The sequence below is a fragment of the Pan troglodytes genome, chromosome 15 (assembly GCF_028858775.2).
Source record: "Pan troglodytes isolate AG18354 chromosome 15, NHGRI_mPanTro3-v2.0_pri, whole genome shotgun sequence".
NCBI lineage: Eukaryota > Metazoa > Chordata > Mammalia > Primates > Hominidae > Pan > Pan troglodytes.
In genome coordinates, this window is record NC_072413.2 from 20,917,057 (window position 1) to 20,939,658 (window position 22,602).

Here is a 22,602-nt window from a genome sequence, read left to right on the forward strand (position 1 = left end):
ATAGTTATATCCAAGGTGGATTTGAGTGAGCAGGTACATGAGGTATTTGCAGGGCCTCATTTCACTGTGCCAACCAGGCAGGAACTGCACTGATCTTTGGGAAGGGAACCACCTTATCAGTGAGTTCCAGTAAGTACCTGATAATTATTGATCATAGTGCTTGTACTTATCCTGTAGTCATATATTGCACAGGTGACCAAAGGCCTCCTATTTCTTTGAGTTAAGGAATATTGACATTTGATGAGGAAAGCCATTTAAACGCATGGGAAAATTGGATGTTGTCTCTCACCCCTAATACTCCAACCATAGCCCCTGTCCTATTCCATGCTCTTAAAAAAATTTTAATTGATAGAAGAAAGAAAGATTATCTACAAGGATATGAGCAGTTTGCTAAACAGTGGCAAAATGAGATTATGTACAGGTGTTGATTCTCAGGTAAAAATGGGGGTCAGAGCTGCTATCCTTTGGCTAGTAAAACAAGATTACTTAGTGAAATTATGTAAATCTCCTTGAAAGAAATAAGTTTCAGAGTTGTCTAGAGAATATCACTTGGACTCTTCTCAGGCTTTCCACCACATCTATTGTACCACTATGGTGCCCTGAAAAGAGGCTTTCTCAGGCTTAATTCCATGGCTTAGTCTTTATTCCAGTATCAAAAAGGGGGAATCCCAGCCAGGGCTCCCATGAGGGAGGATAGCTGCATGCTAATCACATTAATCTATTATCAAGGTAACTCGGTCGTTTTTGTCAGGCAGCACAGTGCTGTGATTTATAGCACATTCGTCTTTGGGAGTGGGACAAGATTATCAGTAAAACCTGGTAAGTAGGCAATATGTCACTAAAGTAGGAGGCTTAATGTGGCTACTGAGACCCACTAAACTTACTGCAGTATTTGGAAGGCCCAAGTGTCAAGAAATTAATGGTTTATGCAGACTTAATTGGATTCCAATGAAGGAAGAAATGTTAAAGTAATGGCACAGAGGATAGAAGAGCTAGCTGTGAAAAAAAATAGCCATGTGGATGAACCAAACGCAACAGACTGAAAGAGCCTAGAGAGTTGATCCTAAAGAAAAAGGCAGAAAGTCTGGCTGAGCACTTCCAGTTCTTCTGACCTGGCTTGATTAGTGAATCTGGGCCACAGCATCTTTATCTATAAAATGAAAACATTTAATATCACCTCAGTTTTTTTGTTTTAATTTTGTGGGTACATAATAGGTGTATATATTTATTTTAAAGATAAGCTAATATATGTGAAAGTATTTTGTAAATTCTTAAATGCTATCCACATGTAAAATATTATTTGTTTATAGAATAAAAAAAACTATGTCAGATTGTAGAATTCTTTTAACATGAGAATTTGTAGGTTCTTGGTGAAATAGCCATTTACATGTAATCTGTAGCCCTAGGCATTGGTAAAAAGCACTTTCTCTTCTACTGAAATATAGTGGCTCAAATGCTACCCAAATGAAAAGGGCAGGGGAAGGGAAGTCATTATGTAAAGGCAGGCATTACAGTGTGAATTCTGGGGGTTACCAGAAAGTTACCTTTGGAACTGGAACAAAGCTCCAAGTCATCCCAAGTGAGTCCAATTTCCTATGCTTTCCTCTTCCTTGTGTTGTCTTCTCTCAGACCGTAACATTTGGAGCACATAAAGAGATCTTATGGGCCTGCTCTTTTCTGGCTGTTTCAGGAGACTGAAAAGGATTGTATAAGAACATCCCTTAGCATGTTCTTAGTATTGTTTTGTCCAGTTTGTGTTTCTTCTTAATATCAAAAAAAACTAAGACATTGCCTGTGAAGCCAATGGAAAACAGTAGATTTGCAAAGAAAAGAACTAAAGAGAAGACAAGTGGTACTTTTTACCAAGCTTAAAGCAGAGTGGGTGTCCTTTAATCAGAGGGATGCTTGGTTCTGGGGGCTGCATAGGACTCAGGTAAGTAACAAGGCTACCACTGAGTCACTGAGCTTCTAAAATGAGTTGACTCGGGGGAGCAGGAAGCTGCCACTCATGATGATCTGAATGCTATTCCGTGAAGTTTCAGATTGATTGAAGTTAAAATTAGGGGTGACACTATGTCAGGAATCTAAAAATTGATAACTGTAATGGAAATGAAAGAAGGGCTAGCTACATCTGTTGGCTAAATGGAGTTCAAAATCATGAATTTGATGGCGACAGACCCAGAGAGTTGGGCAGGTAGAAACTTCATTTCAAGTGATATGCAGTAAATACCCCAAATTTGAGTCAAATGGCCTGTGTAAAAAGGAAGTGAAAATGTAACCCGTATCTCCTTGTAGGTGAAAAGGCCATATCTCTAGGTCTTAGGTATGAAAAGGATGTGTGGGCTTCTGGGTGTTTTTGACTGACTAAGAAACACTGTGGGATGGATAGCAGCTATAAATTGATCTTTGGGAGTGGGACCAGACTGCTGGTCAGGCCTGGTAAGTAAGGTGTCAGAGAGGCAACAGAAAGATTGAGGGTAAAATGTCTTCATGTCTCAGGAAATGATTGTATAATGCAAAATGAGCTGGAGTTTTTTAGGAGCACTGTTACTAGAGTTCTGATGTCTGGTTCTAGCAAAAGAATCCTAATATAGCTGTAATCCCTCTCTAGAAGGAACAAGGAAGAGGATTCTTCTCTGAAAGCTCCTCCTAAGATTTATCCATCCTCTGCCAAAGTGTCTTGTGGATCCAGGATACTTACATCTTTGTTAGCAGTGCTGGCCCAACCTGCTCAGCCTCAGATCACCTATCCCTCATTTGTAAAATGAGGATAATATTTAAGCTCATGGCACAGTTGAAGCCCAAATGAGGTAGTGGAATATATGCAGATTATTAATCCAATTGGCTCATAAATGAAGGTTTTCTTTCCTTTTCCCTAAGTAGATCATGGGTTGAAATACCTAACACTGCAAATCATTTTTGTATGGGGATTTGCTATAGTGTGAATTCAGGATACAGCACACTCACCTTTGGGAAGGGGACTATGCTTCTAGTCTCTCCAGGTACATGTTGACCCCATCCCACCCATGTTTTCCCCTTATCTGGTTTAAGGCTTCCATATGTATTGCGTATTATCCTCATGGATTTCATCATCCTTGTTTTATTACCAATGTTCTGCGAATTTAAGATTGAGCCTCCATTGACTCTTCATTTAAAAATGAAAATAGCTAATAGAAGAGTTGGAAATAACAGTAGAACTAATTCACTAGGTCAGGATGGAGAAGGGAGTAATACCCTAGACAATTAGGACAAACGTGGTTTTTCCAGAAACAGACTCACTTCCTGTTTAAAGCCTAGACTGTGGTCTCTCCCCGGGCACCCTTCACATTCCTCTAACCCTCCATATCCCAAATTTAGCTGTGGAATCTTAGACAATCTGTGACCTATGCAGCTACAGAAATCTTTTCTTACTGAGAATATCCGCCTATTTGAACCAAAAGATCCTTGAGAATAGACAGTCTCTAATATTCCATGAAGTGTCTGATATGGTCCTTTTACAAAAGTAAATACTTGATAAATTCTTGCTTAATTGAAGTTAAACACCCAAAGAAATCAGGTTTCCAGGCCAAAGGGAAGAAGAAAATTAAGCAAATGACAGAGTACATTTGAGCGTGTAGTGGGGAGGAAGAAATGCTAGATTGGGTTTCAAATAGAGCCATGTTTTGGTCTCTGCTGCCAACTAGCAATGTAACTTAGACCAGATCTCTTGCCTCTAAGCCTCAGTTTCTTTATCTGTAAATGGGGAAGTGGGTCCAATGGCCTCTCTGGCCTCTTAGTACAAAAAGTCTATGAATGTATCCCATTTGGGGCACTTTTTTCTCCTAGGAGTAACTCAATAGCTATTTTAAAGCTTGAGTGTTTTCTAACTCATTAGAGCACATCAAGAAAAGGGGTGAAGTGGCAAAAGGGAGTTTATTGTGAGGCATCAAACACTGTGATACTCACGGGAGGAGGAAACAAACTCACCTTTGGGACAGGCACTCAGCTAAAAGTGGAACTCAGTAAGTATGAGATTCTATGGTAATTACAAAATGTATTCTGGTGACAATAAGTGGAAGAAAAGGTGATGTTATTTTTGTCATTGTGTCTTATTTTTAATCTATTACTGAAGCATTAAGAATTGTGACATCCAGATAAATTAGTGAAAGTATTCAAAGGCTATATAAGCATGCTTTCTTTAGGGTGGAATTTAGCTAACCACTAAGACTTTTTCCAAGATACGAGATTTTCAGCTCTCTTCAAAGTGAGAGTTTTTAATACGAGTATTAAGCTAAACGATGCTCAATGGAAGAAAAGAGCTAGAAGAGCAGAAAATTGCACTGTCATGATCAAATAGATCCTTTCTACTTCCACTGCCATGGACTCAGTTGTGCATTTAGAAGAGGGTATTTAAGGTCATTTTACCTATGCCCCAAAAAAAACACTCCCAATTCATTCCAGAGATTGTGCCCCTTTATGCTAAACATCATCCAAGAAGAGTCGGTGAAGTACAGAGAAAGGAACCCAGGTCTTCTTGTTTCGGTCCAGAGTTCTAGGTTTGATTTGGTCCCAACTGGATGTGTGATATTGGAACGAGTCATTGCCCCTCTCTGCACCTCAGACTCCTCCAGTGGATGAGGGGGTCAAAGCCCTCAAAATCTGTTGTTCTGGGATTTCGCTATTATACCACCCGAGAGTTTATAGGACTCGAGAGTATGGAATCTTGTGAGTATTTCATAAACAAATTCTATGACCCTCAGGAAATAGCCCTGTTAATCAACAACCTAACTTAACATAGAAATAATAACCACCATCTCAGTCCCTACCAGGTTTAGATACGATGCTAGATGCATGACATGTAGAACTGTTCATCTGAAATAACTCTGTCAGGTAAGGGGAAGTATCCTATTTTACAAAAGAAGAAACTGAGGATCAGAGAAGGAAGTGCCCATGATCCCAAAGCTAGTAAGTAAAGGGCCTAAATTTAAACTTGGGTCTGCCTGCCTGACTAAAAAGCCCTGCTCTTTCTTTCTTTTTTTTTATTTTATTTATTTATTTATTTATTTCTGAGACAGAGTCTTGCTCTGTCACCCAGGCTGGAGTGCAGTGCAGTCTCAGCTCACTGCAGCCTCTGCCTCCCAGGTTCAAGCGATTCGATTCTCCTGCCTCAGCCTCCCAAGTAGCTGGGGTTACAGGCATGCGCCACCACACCTGAAAGCCCTGCTCTTTCTACTGCATGATGTCGTAGAGCTTGTGCTCTAGTTTACTTAGAAATGAGAGGTGATGCCAATCACAGTGACTGGTGAAATGCTTGGAATTTATCTTTTCTACTTTAGATATTGCTGTGAGTTAGACAGGGTGCTTCGGGAAATCTTGACATGGATGCCCCAAGTGTCTAAAGAGTTCTCTTCCCCTTTCAATGACAAAACAGAAAGTACAGAGTTGCTGGGAGCATTTACCCCAATAGGGAGAAGAGAGAGGGGAGCTGGCTGCAGCCACTCCCTTGTTCTGACTGTCCCTTTCCTTCGCTGTTTCTTGTATTTTCCCCAGGCAGACCAGCCACCAATACAACTGATCTACAAGAGCCTGACTCCTTTGTGAGTTATAGAGAAATGCAGGGTGAAGGCCCTTTGCACATAGAAGTTTAGCTCTGAGAGACAGCCTCAAAATATCTAGTTCACCCCTCTTTATTTTCCCAATAAGGAAATTAAGACCCAGAGAGGTTGGCTGAATTGTGTAATGTCAGTGCAAACTAGGGCTGGGACTAGAACCTGGAGATCCTGGTCCTGGGGCCATATTCTGTGACTGCTGTTTGGTGAACTAAACTTCTGATAGGTAGGAAGTGTGAGTTATGCTCATAAACAGGAAAAACAAATAGGTTTTACAAGGGGAGTACAAAAATGTCCTCCTTATTACTAGCACCTTAGTATAGGCTCCCTAGACCTGCTCCCCAGCTGTAGTGTAAAAATGGAAGGAGAAGGAAATGGCCCATTTTGTCGCAGTGCAAATCACTGTGGGAAATACTGGAGGCTTCAAAACTATCTTTGGAGCAGGAACAAGACTATTTGTTAAAGCAAGTAAGTTCCATGAAATAACCTGATTTATATTACAGTTGAAGAACATCTGTTTTCATTGATTTTTTTCTTTTTGGGGGGAAGGGGACATAGTTTTGTCTGCTAGTTAAATTAGAAGACACATTGGCAATAATAATGTTGCACTGTACAGTATCCATGGGCATCACTCTTGCAAGAAACACATATAATAACAAACAGTTAAGTGTGGATGGATAAAACTTCCCTAGGTCCTATCTAGAACTGAAACTCTGTAATTATATTAATAACTTTTTTAACTTGAATATTAGTGACATTTTTATATAACCCACGGTATACAAAGCAGAATCTTCAGTTGGGTTCTATCTGATTTGTTGTCATCTTCCAATGGTCTTAGGAAAATTAAGGTTAAATAGTAAGATTAGATGCCTCCTACCACTTTGGTACACGCATGCAGACGTAGAAACACCCTTAGTAACTAACTTGCATGTGACTTGGCAATCCTAGGCTATGGCCCGGTGACAGGGTCCCATTTTGTACAGAGTTATGTCAGAGTGTGAACACAGGCTTTCAGAAACTCGTATTCGGAACTGGCACCCGACTTCTGGTCAGTCCAAGTAAGTCAAATCTGCAGAAATGTGTAGCCCTATCCTCAATATTGGGCATATATGGATATAATTATTCTGGTCTATAATAGATTATTATTACTACTATTTTGTTCTTATTAATCATAACAATGCTGCTAATTTCAAATATACATTTTCTGCCATATTATTATTTTTACCTTTAAGGAGAATTATTGTCAAGATATCAGGAGAGAAATCTTTGAATTTCCTTTGAGTCAAGTTTCTTATTTGTTCGTCAGTTCCCACCTCTCTGCTGAGGGTCATATGCACCTCACGATGTTTTGGTTTTTATACCGCCTTCTTATTATCTCTCTTAGAAATGCTTCCTTGGTTTTTCCTTGCCTAAGCACTTAGATTTTGCAGCTCACATTTACCCAGAGTATACTTAGCTTTTAACCTCTCCCAAAACTGGCCTCCCTGTCCCAATAATTATGCACAGTAAAAGTCAGTTCAATTCAGTAAATGATTATTGAGTATCATCAACAAATCAGGGAATCATCATTGGTTTTAAAAGAAAGAAACAAAGAAAAGAATTTTTAAAACCCTAAGCTATCTTAGGCTTCTGACCTCAAGAACTTCCAGTCTTATCAGAGAAACTAAGCACTCATAATAAAAAGTCTAACAACAATTTATATGTGTATGTGCCAAGATAGGGGGGTGGGTTTCCTGATGGCTGGAGACAGGACAGGTATGACCATGCACAGCCGCATTCTTTGGCAGAGAACACACATGATTCTCCCAAATATGTTTCTGGAAACGGAATTGAGTCTGTTCTGTGCTGAGATCTTTGACTTTCTTGAGGACAAAAGCCCCCTTGGCAGTTAGCATCCTTGAGCGGGGTGAGGACAGAAACAGGAATGAGTCAGGCGTGAGTCACCCAAGACTCTCACTCAGCCCCGAGAGGATGCAGTGACTCTGAGTCATGCCGAGGCATGTCTTTAGCATGTGCCTCAGCACAGTGTGCATTTATGGCAAGGTGAAAAATACATTTTTGCACATGTCCCTAGGAAAATGGTACCTTCTTCTCAGGCATGGCAGATGAAGTAGGAAAATGCCCGCCTGCTCTCTGGTATCTTTAGAAATATTCACACCCACCCAGCCTATGTAGGATACAATGTTTTTCATGAAGTTTTATGAAGATTCTGTTTTTCCCAAAGGAGAAATAGCCAAAGCTGTGTTTATTGATAGCTGTGATGAGGAAAATGAAGGCCAACAGGTAGCAGTGGGGTCTGGTGCTGTTTATACCCTTTAGGGAGGTTCCTTCAAGTCTTCAAACCACCCATTACAAGGAAAACTTTAGCATCCGCCTTTCAGGGTTTCCAGATCTTAGAGCTACTGTGAAGGGGATGTGTCTTCAGAGAAGGGGTGGGCAAAACCAGGACGTTTTTGTAATACACTTACACAGTGTGACTATGGGAACAACAGACTCGCTTTTGGGAAGGGAACTCAAGTGGTGGTCATACCAAGTAAGTGAGCTGGGATCCTCCTGCACACATGGCCACAGCCACCCCCATCCCTACCCTGTGCTGGAGAGCCTCTTATCATATTTCCATGGGAGCAGGGGAAGGACATGCCATTCATCAGTGCTATATCGAAGAATCTTAGGCAGCCACTGTCCCAAATCTTTGCCTGTCTCTGGTTTCTTTCACTCTCCCCTTCTCTGCATCTCCACTGACCACACTCCCATTCTCATATAAGCTGCCCCTGATCTTCCCTGAGGCTGGATTTCAGATTGAACAAAGGACCACAGAAGTGAGAGCTGGAGGGGACCATGGGGACATCTTGCTCATGTTGCAGAGGGGCCTGATGCCAGGGTCTAGCATCTGTCCAAGACCGTGCTGATGGTCAGTGCACAGCAGTGGAGGGGCCCCAGCCCTTTACTCCCACCCTGAGTTTGGTGGAGCCACACAGCTCTTTGCTAAGTGACCCTCAAACCCAGTGTGAGATAAGCTGAGTGTTGACAGTGCCCACCTGCTAGGGAACCAAGTACTGAGTTCCTGCCCCAGCTCAGGACTGTGGCGCAGGCCATGACCTCCCTGAGCCTCAGTTTTCATATCTCTGAAGTAGACAGCATGGTCTCTGTTTCCTCCCATCTTTCAAAAATTCTATGGAAATTATTGTGACTTTTTTCTCTGTAATTGTAGGGTTTCACAGAGGCAGGGCCTTGTCTGAGTCAAGGTCATTAGAAATAAAGGAATCCAAGGGCTTTGGATGCCTTGGCCTAATTCCAGGTGGTAAAGAGGGAAGGATGAAAGCACAAATCACAGGAAGTGCCTAAATCCTGCTTGGATTTAGTGTTGCCTCAAACAGGGATATGCAGAAATCCAACCCCAGGGTCTCCCATAGGAAGAAGAGTAGGAGTGGGAAGTGCCAAAGAGCTCTGGAAAGGAAAAGAGAACAAGGAGCACTCTGAGAAAAGGAGGGCAGAACAGCTTCAGGAAAAACGTCACATAAAATTTCCTTTGCTCTCTGTCCTCGCAGCACTTTCAGAAACTCCTTGCATCTGACTAAAGAGTAGCAGAGCCAGACCCTCAGAATGTCTGCCCCAAGCAAGCAGAGTGTGGTGTTTGTATTGGGGTGCTGGGAGCAGACATGGGGAGTTGCTGCCCTGCTTCTCTGCTGATGGGAAGGTGGTATTTTCCCCGGGGTACACGGGGGCCAAAGAGCTCTCCAGTCCCCAGCCCCTGGCTCCCGCCCCTAGGCTCCAGCACTCGGGGGCTCTAAGGACAGCAGTAGGAGACTTTCTACAACTCAGAGAGTATTCAGGAGGGTTTCCCAGGATGTTGCCCAATACCATGGGGCAATTGGTAGAGGGAGGTCACATGAAATGGGTTTTATCAAAGGCTGTCCTCACTGTGTGCATCAGGAGGAAGCTACATACCTACATTTGGAAGAGGAACCAGCCTTATTGTTCAACCGTGTAAGTATTATAGAAATGATCAAGGGAAATTTTGCAGACAGATTATATTACGGAAGGATACTGTAGTAGTGAGAGTTTGTGTTGTGATCTGTTCCATCATTAAAGGAGTCCTTTGTTGCCTGGGAGTAACTATCAGTGTCAGGTCTGATGAGATGATTGAGGCTGTGCCGGACAAGGGTTTTGCACAATGATTTCAGAGGACAAATCCCCAAGTTGTGAAAAAAGACTTCACTCTTGGTTAAGTTTCTAAAACAGAATTTTCTTCTTGGCAACCAAGGGGTCTACTCTGCCCCCTCACTCCTATGTCTCTTATGCCTGAGACTCTGTCACCACCTCCCCTAGAATCCGTGAGATACCTTCCCCTAAATTAGAGCATACCAGCCAGGGTGCTGAGGCACTCTGTGGTACTGGAATGGATGGTACAGGGATGCATTTCTGGGCTTCTGGCTGCAAGAAGCCTCATCCTTTCCCCCAGTGTAAAGCATTGCTGGGAATCATCCCATTATGAGCTACTATTTACTGAATGCCTGACATGTGCCAGTGGCCATTCTCTTGTCTTTTATGTAATTCTCATTCAGTGATTACACACATCCTAATAATAGGTAGCCGATATTTTGCCCATTTTACAGGTGAGGAAACAGAGGCTTGGGATAAGTAACTTATCCAAGATTATATAGCCACGAATGACAGAGCTAGAGTTTAACTCAAATCTGTTTGACTCTAGGGCCTTGTTATTAACCATGCCACCACCATGCCTCCTGCATTCTGTGAAGGAAGACTTCACACCTCAAAGGCCATCTGTTTGGCCTTTGGTTTGCCCATCCTGAGCCTTCTTACCATAGTGACCATGGCATGGTGACTCAGCACTTCTGAAGAGATCAGCAGAGTCATTGGGTTGGGTGGCAGAATACAGGTATGGCAGGGAGGGAAGGAGAAACTTAGGGGGACTGTTTATTGGGCATAAAGTTAGAGAGAAAGAAAAATTTATCATCAAACCATAGAATAGGCTGCTTAAAAGTTTTTCTCCCAAGAAACTGTGAGTGTATGAGGGTCATGGGCAGCTGCCCCCAGCTGGCAGAGGGCAGGATTTTGTACTGTGATGTACCAGGGTGTGGACACGGGCAGGAGAGCACTTACTTTTGGGAGTGGAACAAGACTCCAAGTGCAACCAAGTAAGTACCCAAACTTAGGCTCTGGCCAAAGACACAGAAAGCCCCTACTCTGCTTTCTTAGATGATGAATCTGTACTTCCTGAACTAATTTTTCATGTTTCTTTATGAGGCTTGAATATCTTGAAATTTTAATTCCTAGCCACTAGCTTAATAGCCTGTTTTCTAACGGTAGTATTTGCCAACGGGAATTGGCCATTTCATCATTGCAGAGACAGATTCCTTTGAGACAAAAGATCTTTATCAGAAAAGAAACTGTGACTGATTATGCCAAAAGATTTATTTTTGTTCCATTTAGTTTTCATGAAAGGTGATGAATTATGCTTCCCAAAGACTCTGGGCATTGGACACACTTTCTCAAAACTGCACATCCAATTGAGAGATACAGGAAGAACTTAGAGCCTAAATAATGCCATAAAAATAACAAAAAGTTTGTAAAAATGAACCATATAGAAATTAAAGAAGAAATGAAATAGTCTTAATAAAAGAAGATAACAGAACTGCATTAGAAACGAATGGAAATATTTAGAGGGTTTATGTATTCAACAAATATTTATTGGACAATTATTTTATTCCAAGCACTATGTTAAGTGTGAGGAAGGGAATGGGAGGGAAGGGAAGGGAAGGAAAGGAAAGAAAGGAGAGGAAGTAGAGGAAGGACTGGGAGGGAGGGAAGAAGGAAGAAAAGGAGGAAAGGAGGGAAGGAGGGAGGGTCTCTGCCATCCAGGGAAGGAGGGAGGGTCTCTGCCATCCGGGAGCTCAGAGTGCAAACAGACAACTATAGCCCATTGTCACCATGTCATAGTGGAGGTACATGCAAGTTGCAATGGAAGCACAACAGAAGACATGACTAGCCTCCAATTCTCATTGCCTGGTACATACACACATCCTCCACTATACCTTAAGCTCCATGAGGGCAGGACCCTTTTTCATCCTCACAGCTCTACAGCTCAGCACAATGCCTGGCACATAGGTGTCACCAAACAAATGATTGTGGGGAAAAAAATGCCTTCTGGCTAGATGAGTTATGATTTATACATTAACAAATATTCTCTAACAGAGAGAGTTGTTAGACCTCAAAACCAGGAGATTGCAGAATCCATCCAGATGTCTGTGGTGGGAGAAGGCCCATCTCTCAGGGAAGAGCACCTCTGTATTTATCTGTTCATATGTGTGCTTCATCAAAGCCTCTTCTCAGCCATGGTTCAGGCTGAATTTATAAAGCTTGAAACCTATCATATTTCTCAAGAACCAGAGATCAGAGGTGGAAGGTTTACAGTATCTCGATAAGTAAGCAGTACAAATGAGTTCTAGCAGCAAAAAAGAAAGAGGTCTAATGATACATATATGAAGTCTGTCTCCACTTGAGAGACCTCCTAGAAAAGATTTGTTCTAAGGAAACTTTTCTCCATTAGGAGCAGAATCATCTTGGAAATATACAGCTCCAAGTTGTGTTAGAAAGGTGTGTACAAAGAAGACCAAAAATTCACATTTGGAATAAGGCGTTAAAGTTGCCATTGTTTCTAGTAGGGAAACCCTGCAAAGTGTTGGGGCATCGTAGATCCTGCATGTTGACGCCTGCAACTTATCTGCCCCGGAGCTGTTCCGACAGTGGCTGGAGCATTTGCTGCACAGTTGCATAGGTGTTCAACAATTGCCGAAATAAAATGAAGCTATTTCGTGAGGATTAGAAAGAAATAATCAGCATCAATGAGGCCTCTGATGCATCTTCAGGAGTGAATAGGAGGAATGAAGACCTGGTAGGTGAGACTTTTCTCCCTTGTCAGAGAAAGTTTGACTTGGGGGAGCCTGGAAAACAGGGGCAGGAGATGGAGTGCCCCAGCCAGGCTTGCCCTGCCCAGGTCAGAGTTCTTGTAAAGCACCATCTGATTGTGTGTTTTCTGGTGGCTACAATAAGCTGATTTTTGGAGCAGGGACCAGGCTGGCTGTACACCCATGTGAGTATGACCAGTGCAAAAAGAACTGACCACTTGTCTATGAGAAAACAGGTGATGATTTATAGCAAACTTGGGGATATATTGAGAAGCACTCATTTTCCATTCCTACAAGCTCTCTTGGTGACTTAAAATGTTCCCATTTCTCATATGAAACACAGAAGTGCCAAGAGCCAATTGCGTAAATGAAAATCTGAGCAGAATAATTTATAGAAACATAAAAAGAGTTCCAAATAATGAGTGCTTTCAAGCGAAGCTGATAATATCGGCACCAGATAATCTGAACATTCAGGAAATTAGCTAAGTGCCCTTGGGGGAAAGAGATGAGTTAATGGCAAACACAAATTCTCTTTTATTGCAGCATGTAGCTAAATTCCCTGGATTGGCTAATAAACATGGTATGGGGATCCCTACTCATAGAATCTTCCTCTCTGGAGTTAGGAGAGTTTTCAGCTTCCTCCTAAGGGTAAAAGTGGCCCAGACCCCTAACTGAACGGCAAGTATACCACATGCAATTACAAGGTATAGAGGCAGCAATGCAGAGGGAGGCCCACAGACCTGGGGAAAATCTGGGCTCTACTCTCACTGGCTGTTTTCAATAAAGCCTCCACTTTCTCAACAGCAAAATGACTATAACTACATCATAATAATATGAGATAATGGCCAGAATGTAAAAAGTGATCAATAAGTAGTAGCTTTTCTAAAATATTATTATAATTATTATTATTGAGGCTTTGCTTATACTAAGGTTTACACTATCGTAAAGGGAAAGGAGAATCGCTTCTTGGGAAATAAAAAATGTAAGCAACAAAGACCCAAGGAGCCTGTTAGAATCTTGCTCTGGGACCCCAGTGGCTTTCAGCAGATTAGCATCAAGAAGGTTATCTCAAAGACCTTACCCACAGTGGGGGTACAGCAGTGCTTCCAAGATAATCTTTGGATCAGGGACCAGACTGAGCATCCGGCCAGGTAAGTAGAATGAAGCAGGAGAGCAAGGGAGGATGGACAACTATTTCTTCTTTGTCCAAAATGCCAACTTGAACCCAGGTATTTTCCTCTGTGGGCTCCAAAATGGTTTCTTCCACCCATCCCCAGAAAATCCTCCCATCCAGCACTCAGTGCTCTGCAGACATCATCCTTAGGCTGGGACCTTAGGAACCATGAGGCAGGCAATGAGCGAGTACTCCTGAACCTTCCACAAACGTATCCAAGATACTGCTGCCTGGAATTGAGGTTTTTGTTCTACTGAATTATTGGTTTATTGAAATCATATGAAGTCACAACCTCAGCCCAGGGAACCACAGCAGAATGGAACAGGAGGAGAACTTTCGTATCAGAAGCAAAATTTCAGTGCAAAAGAGCAGAAGGTTTAGGCCTGGCGTGGTGGCTCACGTCTGTAATCCTAGCACTTTGGGAGGCCGAGGCGGGGGGATCACAAGGTCAGGAGATCAAGACCATCCTGGCTAACACAGTGAAACCCTATCTTTACTAAAAATACAAAAATTAGCCGGGCATGATGGCACGCGCCTGTAGTCTCAGCTACTCGGGAGACTGAGGCAGGAGAATTGCTTGAACCCGGGAGGCAGAGATTGCAGTGAGCTGAGGTCGCATCATTGCACTCCAGCCTGGGCGACAGAGCAAGACTCCTTCTCAAAAAAACAAAAAAAAAAAAAAGAAGAAGGTCTAACTCTTAGGAGTATGATTCTCCTGCTCTCCTGCCTTGTGGGGGAGATCAGTGTTTCTCTTATTTAAGTAATAGGTAGGTCCTGTGAGTTTCTGCAATGGTGTCACCTATGGTGTGAATACTGGAGGAACAACTGATAAACTCACATTTGGGAAAGGGACTCATGTATTCATTATATCTGGTGAGTCATCCCAGGTGGCACCACGTGCAACCCCATGGGCCAGTGTCACTAATCCTTTCTCTGGAGATATCACTTATTACTATGGTGAGGCTTGCTGTAGATGTTGTAACTAATTTTCTTACAGAGGTCTGGGAAGGGAAAAGCATCACTATCTATCTTGAATATTCATGTTTCTCTAGGTCAAACACATTAAAATTTGACTTTAATCATTCAATGGGTATTGTAAAATGCCTTCTATGTGACTATCACTCTATAAAATGTTAGACTGAGTATGAAATGTGAGATAGATTCCTGTCCTGTCCTCAAGTGGTATAAAAACTAGACAAAGGTACTGAACTATTGTAAATTAAGCAGCCAGAAAACTATTTTAGTATTGACCAGTTGATGATGTCAATGGACACAATAGAGATTCAGAGGGGATAGGGTGCTGGCTGAGAAGTTGGCCTAGACTGAGAAGTTTCCTGTGGTACAAAGGATTCATTGAGCCCTGAAGGATGGATAAGATCTGTATGGGCAGAGAAAGGAGAGAAGGGAAGTTCTGGGCATAGGGAACAACAAGAAAGAAGGCATGATCTTGGGAATAATCAAGGCACATGCAAAGTAGCCTAAGTATACATCTGATAATAAAATTGGTTGAAAAGTAATCAGAGAAGATGTCTTTTTAGGCATGGAAAAAGGAAATATTAGAGCATTCAACAGAATACAGAAATTAGGGCCAGGGCCAGCCGTTGGGAAACTGAGAATCCGATTTAGAGATGCAGACTAGAAGTGAAGGTGAGAGCAGCCAGCTATGGTGCCGCAGACCTCCCCTCTCCTTCCTCAGTGGGCTCTGAGAGGGGTCATCCCACACCTTAGAGGAGGAGAAACCTAAGGGATTCTGTAGTAGAGACACTGGGCATGGTATGAAAGTATTACCTCCCAGTTGCAATTTGGCAAAGCAACCAGAGTTTCCATTTCTCCCCGTACGTCTGCCCGTGCCCACAGTTTCCTGATGCTCACTAAAGCCTCAGTGGGACCCAGAGTGAGTGTCACTAATTCTGATTTCTGGATCCCTAGTGCCCAAATACAGGGGACAGATTTAATGGTAAGGAAGCTTTCAATCACTGCTGTGTCCCTAGGGACCTAAAGCACTAGAGCACATGTGCTTCTGCAGTTCATTTTGAATTTAAAGGACAGCTTAGGATCTAGAATAGCTGAACTTCCACATCAAAAAATTGGTTCCGTCTTGCCAAGCCTACCTTCTGATATCATCAGTGATGGGATGTGTTTTTCTTACTAGGGTAGAATAGGATGTCTCTCCCCAAAGGACTCTGGCAGACAGACCCCTAAACACCTCCAAATTAAAAGTGGCAAAGAGATAAGGTTGAACTAGACGTACATGGGGATAAAAAGTATAAAAGGTACATGGGATGAAAGGATAAAAAGGCTAAAAAAAATTAAGTACCTCTAACTCAGCCCCTGTTGCCATTTCTCAGAGTCTTGTGTTCTGTGGCATTGCGCTTTCTAGACCAACGGTGTCCAATAGAACTTTCTGTGGCAATGGAAATGTTCTGTCAATCTGCACTGTCCCATACAATAGCCACCAGCTACATGTGGCTATTGAGCTCTTGAAATGAAGTTTCTATTTTTAATTGAAAACATTTTATTTCACATTGACTAATTTTTATTTCAACAGCCACAGGTAGCTAGAGACTATTATACTAGTCAGAGCAGCCTAGATCTTCTCCAGTCTGACACCCACCAGCCCCAGGACTTGAGTGAGTGTTTAACCAGGACTCAAAGTTGGGTTTCTGCCCCACAAGTCCACCCCCTTTCCTCTTTAAAGCCAACCTGCATCTGGTGGCCCCTGATCCCCTGCCTTGAGGATCGGCACTTCCAGACTCCTCTCCCCCTCTGCAGTGCTGTCCAGTACCCCCACTGATGACTAACAATCAGGGGGACGTGTTGGTAGAGCTAATGGCTTTCTGTCTGTCCCTTCCCAGCAAAGGAACTATGCCATAGGGCCTTCACCCAGAGTGATGTCAGGCTGCCCAAGTATGAGGAGGGAAGTAGGCAGAATCCTCTGGAGCCAAAGCTCTGGGTGTCTCTCCCCTCTGACCATGGAGCCCACCCCTGCTCCACTGCTCCAGGGACAGCCCTATGCTGCAGGCAGCTCTGCCCCCACTCAGCATCCCAGGGGCTGATTTCTTTGGTTTTGGATCCAGCTGGATGTCTGCATTGCCGAGGCCACCATGGCTGGCTCAGCAACTGTCGGGGAATCACCAGGGTCTGAGAAATCTTGTGCGCATGTGAGGGGCTGTGGGAGCAGAGAACCACTGGGTGGGAAATTCTAATCCCCACCCTGCTGGAAACTCTCTGGGTGGCCCCAACATGCTAATCCTCCAGCAAACCTCTGTTTCCTCCTCAAAAGGCAGGAGGTCGGAAAGAATAAACAATGAGAGTCACATTAAAAACACAAAATCCTACGGAAATACTAAAGAATGAGTCTCAGCACTAAGGAAAAGCCTCCAGCAGCTCCTGCTTTCTGAGGGTGAAGGATAGACGCTGTGGCTCTGCATGACTCACTAGCACTCTATCACGGCCATATTCTGGCAGGGTCAATGGCTCCAACTAACATTTGTTTGGTACTTTACAGTTAGTTAAATAGATGTTTATATGGAGAAGCTCTCATTTCTTTCTCAGAGGAGCCTGGCTAGGAAGGTGGATGAGGCACCATATTCATTTTGCAGGTGAAATTCCTGAGATATAAGGAGCTGCTGTGACTTGCTCAAGGCCTTATATCGAGTAAACGGTAGCGCTGGGGCTTAGACGCAGGTGTTCTGATTTATAGTTCAAAACCTCTATCAATGAGAGAGCAATCTCCTGGTGATGTGATAGATTTCCCAACTTAATGCCAACATACCATAAACCTCCCATTCTGCTAATGCCCAGCCTAAGTTGGGGAGACCACTCCAGATTCCAAGATGTACAGTTTGCTTTGCTGGGCCTTTTTCCCATGCCTGCCTTTGCTCTGCCAGAGTTATATTGCTGGGGTTTTGAAGAAGATCCTATTAAATAGAAGAATAAGCAGTATTATTAAGTAGCCCTGCATTTCAGGTTTCCTTGAGTGGCAGGCCAGGCCTGGCCATGAACGTTCACTGAAATCATGGCCTCTTGGCCAAGATTGATAGCTTGTGCCTGTCCCTGAGTCCCAGTCCATCACGAGCAGCTGGTTTCTAAGATGCTATTTCCCATATAAAGCATGAGACCGTGACTTGCCAGCCCCACAGAGCCCCGCCCTTGTCCATCATTGGCATCTGGACTCCAGCCTGGGTTGGGGCAAAGAGGGAAATGAGATCATGTCCTAACCCTGATCCTCTCGTCCCACAGATATCCAGAACCCTGACCCTGCCGTGTACCAGCTGAGAGACTCTAAATCCAGTGACAAGTCTGTCTGCCTATTCACCGATTTTGATTCTCAAACAAATGTGTCACAAAGTAAGAATTCTGATGTGTATATCACAGACAAAACTGTGCTAGACATGAGGTCTATGGACTTCAAGAGCAACAGTGCTGTGGCCTGGAGCAACAAATCTGATTTTGCATGTGCAAACGCCTTCAACGACAGCATTATTCCAGCAGACACCTTCTTCCCCAGCCCAGGTAAGGGCAGCTTTGGTGCCTTCGCAGGCTGTTTCCTTGCTTCAGGAATGGCCTGGTTCTGCCCAGAGCTCTGGTCAATGATGTCTAAAACTCCTCTGATTGGTGGTCTCGGCCTTATCCATTGCCACCAAAACCCTCTTTTTACTAAGAAACAATGAGCCTTGTTCTGGCAGTCCAGAGAATGACACGGGAAAAAAGCAGATGAAGAGAAGGTGGCAGGAGAGGGCACTTGGCCCAGCCTCAGTCTCTCCAACTGAGTTCCTGCCTGCCTGCCTTTGCTCAGACTGTTTGCCCCTTACTGCTCTTCTAGGCCTCATTCTAAGCCCCTTCTCCAAGTTGCCTCTCCTTATTTCTCCCTGTCTGCCAAAAAATCTTTCCCAGCTCACTAAGTCAGTCTCACGCAGTCACTCATTAACCCACCAACCACTGATTGTGCCGGCACATGAATGCACCAGGTGTTGAAGTGGAGGAATAAAAAGTCAGATGAGGGGTGTGCCCAGAGGAAGCACCATTCTAGTTGGGGGAGCCCATCTGTCAGCTGGGAAAAGTCCAAATAACTTCAGATTGGAATGTGTTTTAACTCAGGGTTGAGAAAACAGCCACCTTCAGGACAAAAGTCAGGGAAGGGCTCTCTGAAGAAATGCTACTTGAAGATACCAGCCCTACCAAGGGCAGGGAGAGGACCCTGTAGAGGCCTGGGACAGGAGCTCAATGAGAAAGGAGAAGAGCAGCAGGCATGAGTTGAATGAAGGGGGCAGGGCCGGGTCACAGGGCCTTCTAGGCCATGAGAGGGCAGACAGTATTCTAAGTACGCCAGAAAGCTGTTGATCGGCTTCAAGCAGGGGAGGGACACCTAATTTGCTTTTCTTTTCTTTTTTTTTTTTTTTTTTTTTTTGAGATGGAGTTTTGCTCTTGTTGCCCAGGCTGGAGTGCAATGGTGCATCTTGGCTCACTACAACCTCCGCCTCCCAGGTTCAAGTGATTCTCCTGCCTCAGCCTCCCGAGTAGCTGGGATTACAGGCACCCGCCACCATGCCCAGCTAATTTTTTGTATTTTTAGTAGAGACAGGGTTTCACTATGTTGGCCAGGCTGGTCTCGAACTCCTGACCTCAGGTGATCCACCCGCTTCAGCCTCCCAAAGTGCTGGGATTACAGGCGTGAGCCACCACACCCGGCCTGCTTTTCTTAAAGATCAATCTGAGTGCTGTACGGAGAGTGGGTTGTAAGCCAAGAGTAGAAGCAGAAAGGGAGCAGTTGCAGCAGAGAGATGATGGAGGCCTGGGCAGGGTGGTGGCAGGGAGGTAACCAACACCATTCAGGTTTCAAAGGTAGAACCATGCAGGGATGAGAAAGCAAAGAGGGGATCAAGGAAGGCAGCTGGATTTTGGCCTGAGCAGCTGAGTCAATGATAGTGCCGTTTACTAAGAAGAAACTAAGGAAAAAATTTGGGGTGCAGGGATCAAAACTTTTTGGAACACATGAAAGTACCTGTTTATACTCTTTATGGCCCTTGTCACTGTGTATGCCTCGCTGCCTCCATTGGACTCCAGAATGAAGCCAGGCAAGAGCAGGGTCTATGTGTGATGGCACATGTGGCCAGGGTCATGCAACATGTACTTTGTACAAACAGTGTATATTGAGTAAATAGAAATGGTGTCCAGGAGCCGAGGTATCAGTCCTGCCAGGGCCAGGGGCTCTCCCTAGCAGGTGCCCATATGCTGTAAGTTCCCTCCAGATCTCTCCACAAGGAGGCATGGAAAGGCTGTAGTTGTTCACCTGCCCAAGAACTAGGAGGTCTGGGGTGGGAGAGTCAGCCTGCTCTGGATGCTGAAAGAATGTCTGTTTTTCCTTTTAGAAAGTCTCTGTGATGTCAAGCTGGTCGAGAAAAGCTTTGAAACAGGTAAGACAGGGGTCTAGCCTGGGTTTGCACAGGATTGCGGAAGTGATGAACCCGCAATAACCCTGCCTGGATGAGGGAGTGAGAAGAAATTAGTAGATGTGGGAATGAATGATGAGGAATGGAAACAGCGGTTCAAGACCTGCCCAGAGCTGGGTGGGGTCTCTCCTGAATCCCTCTCACCATCTCTGACTTTCCATTCTAAGCACTTTGAGGATGAGTTTCTAGCTTCAATAGACCAAGGACTCTCTCCTAGGCCTCTGTATTCCTTTCAACAGCTCCACTGTCAAGAGAGCCAGAGAGAGCTTCTGGGTGGCCCAGCTGTGAAATTTCTGAGTCCCTTAGGGATAGCCCTAAACTAATCAGATCATCCTGAGGACAGTCAAGAGGTTTTGCCTTCTTTCAAGACAAGCAACAGTACTCACATAGGCTGTGGGCAATGGTCCTGTCTCTCAAGAATCCCCTGCCACTCCTCACACCCACCCTGGGCCTATATTCATTTCCATTTGAGTTGTTCTTATTGAGTCATCCTTCCTGTGGTAGCGGAACTCACTAAGGGGCCCATCTGGACCCAAGGGATTGTGATGATAAATTCTGAGCACCTACCCCATCCCCAGAAGGGCTCAGAAATAAAATAAGAGCCAAGTCTAGTCGGTGTTTCTGTCTTGAAACACAATACTGTTGGCCGTGGAAGAATGCACAGAATCTGTTTGTAGGGGGATATGCACAGAAGCTGCAAGGGATAGGAGGTGCAGGAGCCGCAGGCCTCCCCCACCCAGCCTGCTCTGCCTTGGGGAAAACCGTGGGTGTGTCCTGCAGGCCATGCAGGCCTGGGACATGCAAGCTCATAACCGCTGTGGCCTCTTGGTTTTACAGATACGAACCTAAACTTTCAAAACCTGTCAGTGATTGGGTTCCGAATCCTCCTCCTGAAAGTGGCCGGGTTTAATCTGCTCATGACGTTGCGGCTGTGGTCCAGCTGAGGTGAGGGGCCTTGAAGCTGGGAGCGGGGTTTAGGGACGCGGGTCTCTGGGTGCATCCTAAGCTCTGAGAGCAAACCTCCCTGCAGGGTCTTGCTTTTAAGTCCAAAGCCTGAGCCCACCAAACTCTCCTACTTCTTCCTGTTACAAATTCCTCTTGTGCAATCATAATGGCCTGAAACGCTGTAAAATATCCTCATTTCAGCCGCCTCAGTTGAACTTCTCCCCTATGAGGTAGGAAGAACAGTTGTTTAGAAACGAAGAAACTGAGGCCACACAGCTAATGAGGGGAAGAAGAGAGACACTTGTGTACACCACATGCCTTGTGTTGTACTTCTCTCACCGTGTAACCTCCTCATGTCCTCTCTCCCCAGTACGGCTCTCTTAGCTCAGTAGAAAGAAGACATTACACTCATATTACACCCTAATCCTGGCTAGAGTCTCCACACCCTCCTCCCCCAGGGTCCCCAGTCATCTTGCTGACAACTGCATCCTGTTCCATCACCATCAAAAAAAACTCCAGGCTGGGTGCGGGGGCTCACACCTGTAATCCCAGCACTTTGGGAGGCAGAGGCAGGAGGAGCACAGGAGCTGGAGACCAGCCTGGGCAACACAGGGAGACCCCGCCTCAACAAAAAGTGAAAAAATTAGCCAGGTGTGGTGGTGCACACCTGTAGTCCCAGCTACTGAAGAGGCTGAGATGGGAGGATTGCTTGAGCCCTGGAATGTTGAGGCTACAATGAGCTGTGATTGTGCCACTGCACTCCAGCCTGGAAGACAAAGCAAGATCCTGTCTCAAATAATAAAAAAAATAAGAACTCCAGGGTCCATTTGCTCCTAGAACTCTACCACATAGCCCCAAACAGAGCCATCACCATCACACCCCTAACAGTCCTGGGTCTTCCTCAGTGTCCAGCCTGACTTCTGTTCTTCCTCATTCCAGATCTGCAAGATTGTAAGAGCCTGTGCTCCCTCGCTCCTTCCTCTGCATTGCCCCTCTTCTCCCTCTCCAAACAGAGGGAACTCTCCCACCCCCAAGGAGGAGAAAGCTGCTACCAACTCTGTGCCCCCCCGGCAATGCCACCAACTGGATCCTACCCGAATTTATGATTAAGATTGCTGAAGAGCTGCCAAACACTGCTGCCACCCGCTCTGTTCCCTTATTGCTGCTTGTCACTGCCTGACATTCATGGCAGAGGCAAGGCTGCTGCAGCCTCCCCTGGCTGTGCACATTCCCTCCTGCTCCCCAGAGACTGCCTCCGCCATCCCACAGATGATGGATATTCAGTGGGTTCTCTTGGGCTCTAGGTCCTGGAGAATGTTGTGAGGGGTTTATTTTTTTTAAATAGTGTTCATAAAGAAATACATAGTATTCTTCTTCTCAAGACGTGGGGGGAAATTATCTCATTATCGAGGCCCTGCTATGCTGTGTATCTGGGCGTGTTGTATGTCCTGCTGCCGATGCCTTCATTAAAATGATTTGGAAGAGCAGAGACTGTGCCTCTGTTTGACTGGGTT

General features: G+C 44.6%; 1 gene segment (V, D, J or C); it reads left to right on the top strand.

The window, feature by feature from the left end:
* The window catches only part of LOC452781 (T cell receptor alpha chain constant-like), a 36,093-nt gene extending 13,518 nt beyond the window's left edge, over positions 1-22,575 (top strand). Inside the window, 4 exon segments of the C gene segment in view lie at positions 17,934-18,206; positions 20,063-20,107; positions 20,981-21,088; positions 22,028-22,575. Coding sequence covers positions 17,934-18,206; positions 20,063-20,107; positions 20,981-21,087 — 425 coding nt within the window.
* The last annotated feature ends 27 nt before the right edge of the window (positions 22,576-22,602 follow it).